General features: G+C 36.3%; 1 protein-coding gene across 1 annotated transcript in view; it reads right to left on the reverse strand.

Moving 5' to 3' along the window:
- Positions 1–62: 62 nt before the first annotated feature.
- The window catches only part of Sec3 (exocyst complex component Sec3), an 8,342-nt gene continuing 4,819 nt past the window's right edge, over positions 63–3,585 (reverse strand). Inside the window, exons 11-15 of the mRNA XM_086972826.1 lie at positions 3,379–3,549; positions 2,854–3,045; positions 2,384–2,557; positions 1,886–2,082; positions 63–1,626 (exon numbers count right to left, since the gene is read on the reverse strand). Coding sequence (XP_086828952.1) covers positions 1,431–1,626; positions 1,886–2,082; positions 2,384–2,557; positions 2,854–3,045; positions 3,379–3,549 — 930 coding nt within the window. The 3' untranslated portion in view covers positions 63–1,430. The remainder of the gene's footprint in view (positions 1,627–1,885; positions 2,083–2,383; positions 2,558–2,853; positions 3,046–3,378; positions 3,550–3,585) is intronic.

Genomic DNA, 3,585 nt, shown 5'->3' on the forward strand with positions numbered 1-3,585 from the left:
AGCGGTCAAGTGAGGCATGTGTTGGCCTTTGCACAATCGAAAAGTCAAAGGAAAACGCGGGGTACCAGCATGGATCGATACTTGTAAGTCAATTTGTATTAATAATGTTAATAATAGTAAAAACTTTAATTCTGATACTAACATAGAGAGCTACATGCTGAAAATAAAGACACGAATTTTATGCAAATATTTATGAAAATATTCACTCTTTTCTCACATCTATAAATCTTGTAATTTACGTGTTACTCAAAAGATGAATATTTTTATTCAGGTGGGTGAATAGCAACTCAATTTACCTCACAGTATGCTGCGAATAGTACGTTCGAAAGTAAAACTCGATCGTCTTCAAAAACACCATGTACACTACCCATAACAAGGCAGTCTTGAAAATTATTATATATATATGGAAATACTTCATTTGCATTTTTCTTATTTAATTTACATTTTTCAGTTGACTATACTAACATTAGTTTATTCTTAGCTAGTATACCGCCGTCGGTCATAGAATATTTGTATATGTATCTATATTTCTAGTCAGATTTTGTATTTTTAGAGTAGCATATAACAGTTTGCGCTGTGTGACTTAACGCTGATTACAGCTTATTTAAGTAACGGAAAAATGCTAGCTAGCCTCGGAAAAATGCTAGCTAGCCTCGGAAAAATGCTAGCTAGCCTAATAGGTACATTAGAAGTTACAAAGAGTCTTTTTTCACAAACGGTTTTGTATATGCGAGTTGTTCAAGTGTACAGCATGATCACCGTATGGCCATCATTTGCTTGTTTTGTGCCTACATTTTCCCTGCAACAACTACACATTTTTCACGAACTCAAACCATATAGTAGGTATCTGTGTTAGTTATCGCTAGTTATTATTCGAAGGTGTTAAATAAAATACAGAGAAGTGTTGCAAACAACAGAGTAGTACCATTTAACGCATAGTAATATTCTCTATAAACGCATATTGAGTAGGCCTTGTTAAGCCATATTGTACGCCTGTCCATAATGGAGCTACTGTTTTATCGGCTCACAACCAGATCGCCGTTCATGCCGAAGCAATATTTTTTAAAAGCGTTTGTAGATTCCATCTTTTGGTTCTGTAATATTGAACCACCATTTGCATTTACCTATGTACTAGAACCTGCTATATGTATCTGACGTTACCTATAACATATTTTGTTGAGTAATCAATTTTTGAGTGAAAAACAAGGTGCGACTCTCAATTTAACAGTTCATCATATAATACCTTATCACAGGCATTATAGATTATGCTTACATTTTTAAGGTCGTACTGTAACGTCAGACTAATTGTCTCTTAGTTTTTTGTCTGAATATTGAGGGTATTACAACTAAGGTTCTAAGTAAACAATAAATAAGTTTTCACTGGAGAAATCAAGTAGTGTGAACTTGACTGAACTATTCACTACCAAACACTAATGCTGTTTCGCTATATCGGAAAAGTATTCGAGAAGGTCTGTGATGGAGAACTCGAGTTGAATCATAGATCCCGAATAACAACTATCAAGCAACGTCTGGATAGCTTTGTACTGCCGGATGAATTCATCCTGCATGTCTCGCCACACCACCTGTAGCAGGTTTTCTTCAGGTGACAAATGCTTTTCTACTTTCCTGCAAGACCATACACATGATGACCATTTAGAGACATAGGTTGTTGTTGCTGTTTTCACATGGGATGACCAAAAGGCGCCGTAGTTACCAACACTTCACAAAAAAGCTCGTACCAAAGAGATATTAACGTTTTCAATCATTGTCTTATTCATAACATATTTAGCACCAATATATTTTACACTACCTCATTGTGATCCACCGGCTGCCTTCATGCGAACGTGTTGCAGGTTATCAGTAGTTTTTGTTACGTCATACTCACTTGTACAAAGCTTCGAGTCCTTTCTTTACTTCCTTGCCGGGAAACTCGTGTATAACTTTTCGTAGTTCAGATTTCGAATATTGATGTATGAAGCAAACATCAGATTTTTTCGTTCCGGTATCCAGTCGAGCCTGAACGCCATCAAAGAATACGTTCAACTTCTCGAGGGGACGCCCAAAGTAGTTCGTCACATAGGACTGCAAACGCAAATATTATTAAGAAAAAAAAAATATGAACCCAGGTAAAGGCTGCTTACTATAGTACTACATCTTAGTAGGTGTAACTGCGTTATATTTGCTTTCTAAAACTGAGCAAGGCCATTATAGCAATAAAATCGTGTTGTCCAATAAGTACAAACGATTTATGATTTTGATTCTATATATATTTTCAAATATATGTACTGTAGTGCTGCAATGCATAACGTACTAATGCTCTCCATGTGTCTACTACTGGATGACTAAATTATGACACGCGTTGTTCATTAATGAGCTAGTATACCTTGAGTGCTTTGTTGTATCTTTCTTTAGCCTCTTTTCTATCATCTTCAAGTATTTTCAGCTTATACAGACTGTCGTGCATGTGGTGATAATTCTCCATACGAACTACTTCGGGTGGTGTTCGACCATGTTCTACAGATATACGAACAATCCCATCGAAAATTGCGTGAACAATCTGAAATCGGTTTTTGGTTAGTCGTGTCTCCTATTCAAACCAAAATGTAGAAATCGATTGTCATTTCATGTAATTAGTAAATCCAATTCATAAGAAGTAATTAATACGGCATATACGACTCTTAACACAACTCCACTTGGTCTCCTCTCAAAACTGTTTAATCACAAGTACAGTATGCCATATGGGATTTATCAGGATCTTTTGATAGCTCAAAGTAGTACTCTTTGTAATAACTTGAGTGTCGAATTATTACGAACAGAGGTGATACATAATCTTCGTTAACTGGGTATACAAACCTTCGAGTACCACTTCTGCAAATCGCCTTTCCTGTCGCTCCCTTTAAAGACAGCTTCACACTGATTAGCGAACTCTTCAAAGTTTGAGACAAATGAAATTATACCGCATTTGTTCCTTCGAGGAGGTTTTGCCTCAGCGATACTGGTTATATGTGAGCTCATGTAGTGGTCAAAATTTCGCTTAGCGTTCACCTATGGCGAGGTGGATAATGGCGTTAACCATATTTCAAATACAAGAAAGCACAAGTCATATTCCCGCCCTAATACAGTGGCTTCCAAAATACTAAATATAAGTGAACTGATAAAATATATGACCTTATGTATGATTGCAGCATTAGCACTGCCATAGATTCGTACATCTATGGGCATGATGTAAGACATAAAACAATAACAGGATGAAATCTAAATCTTGAATAAACAAATGTTTTAAGTAAGCATGATTGAGAACAAATGGTATTCACTGTATCCCACTTTACACGGTCGTTAGACTAGGCTACAACGTAAAAATATCTGTTAAATTTTTACCAGAGCCATGCCATAAAGTTTACAGAGGTACGACCCCGCGTCTTGGGTCTGAATCGTATGATGACAAAGCCGGACCAATAGATACATCGAGTAGACTTGGTCATACGCGGCCACGAATTTGTTTAGCTCATCCTCAAGCGATCCAAATAGTTTAGCCATAACATCTCTCACCTGAAAAAGTTAATTAGTATTACATTTAAATATATA

The sequence above is a fragment of the Varroa jacobsoni genome, unplaced genomic scaffold (genome assembly GCF_002532875.2).
Source record: "Varroa jacobsoni isolate VJ856 unplaced genomic scaffold, vjacob_1.0 scaffold_168, whole genome shotgun sequence".
Taxonomy (NCBI): domain Eukaryota; kingdom Metazoa; phylum Arthropoda; class Arachnida; order Mesostigmata; family Varroidae; genus Varroa; species Varroa jacobsoni.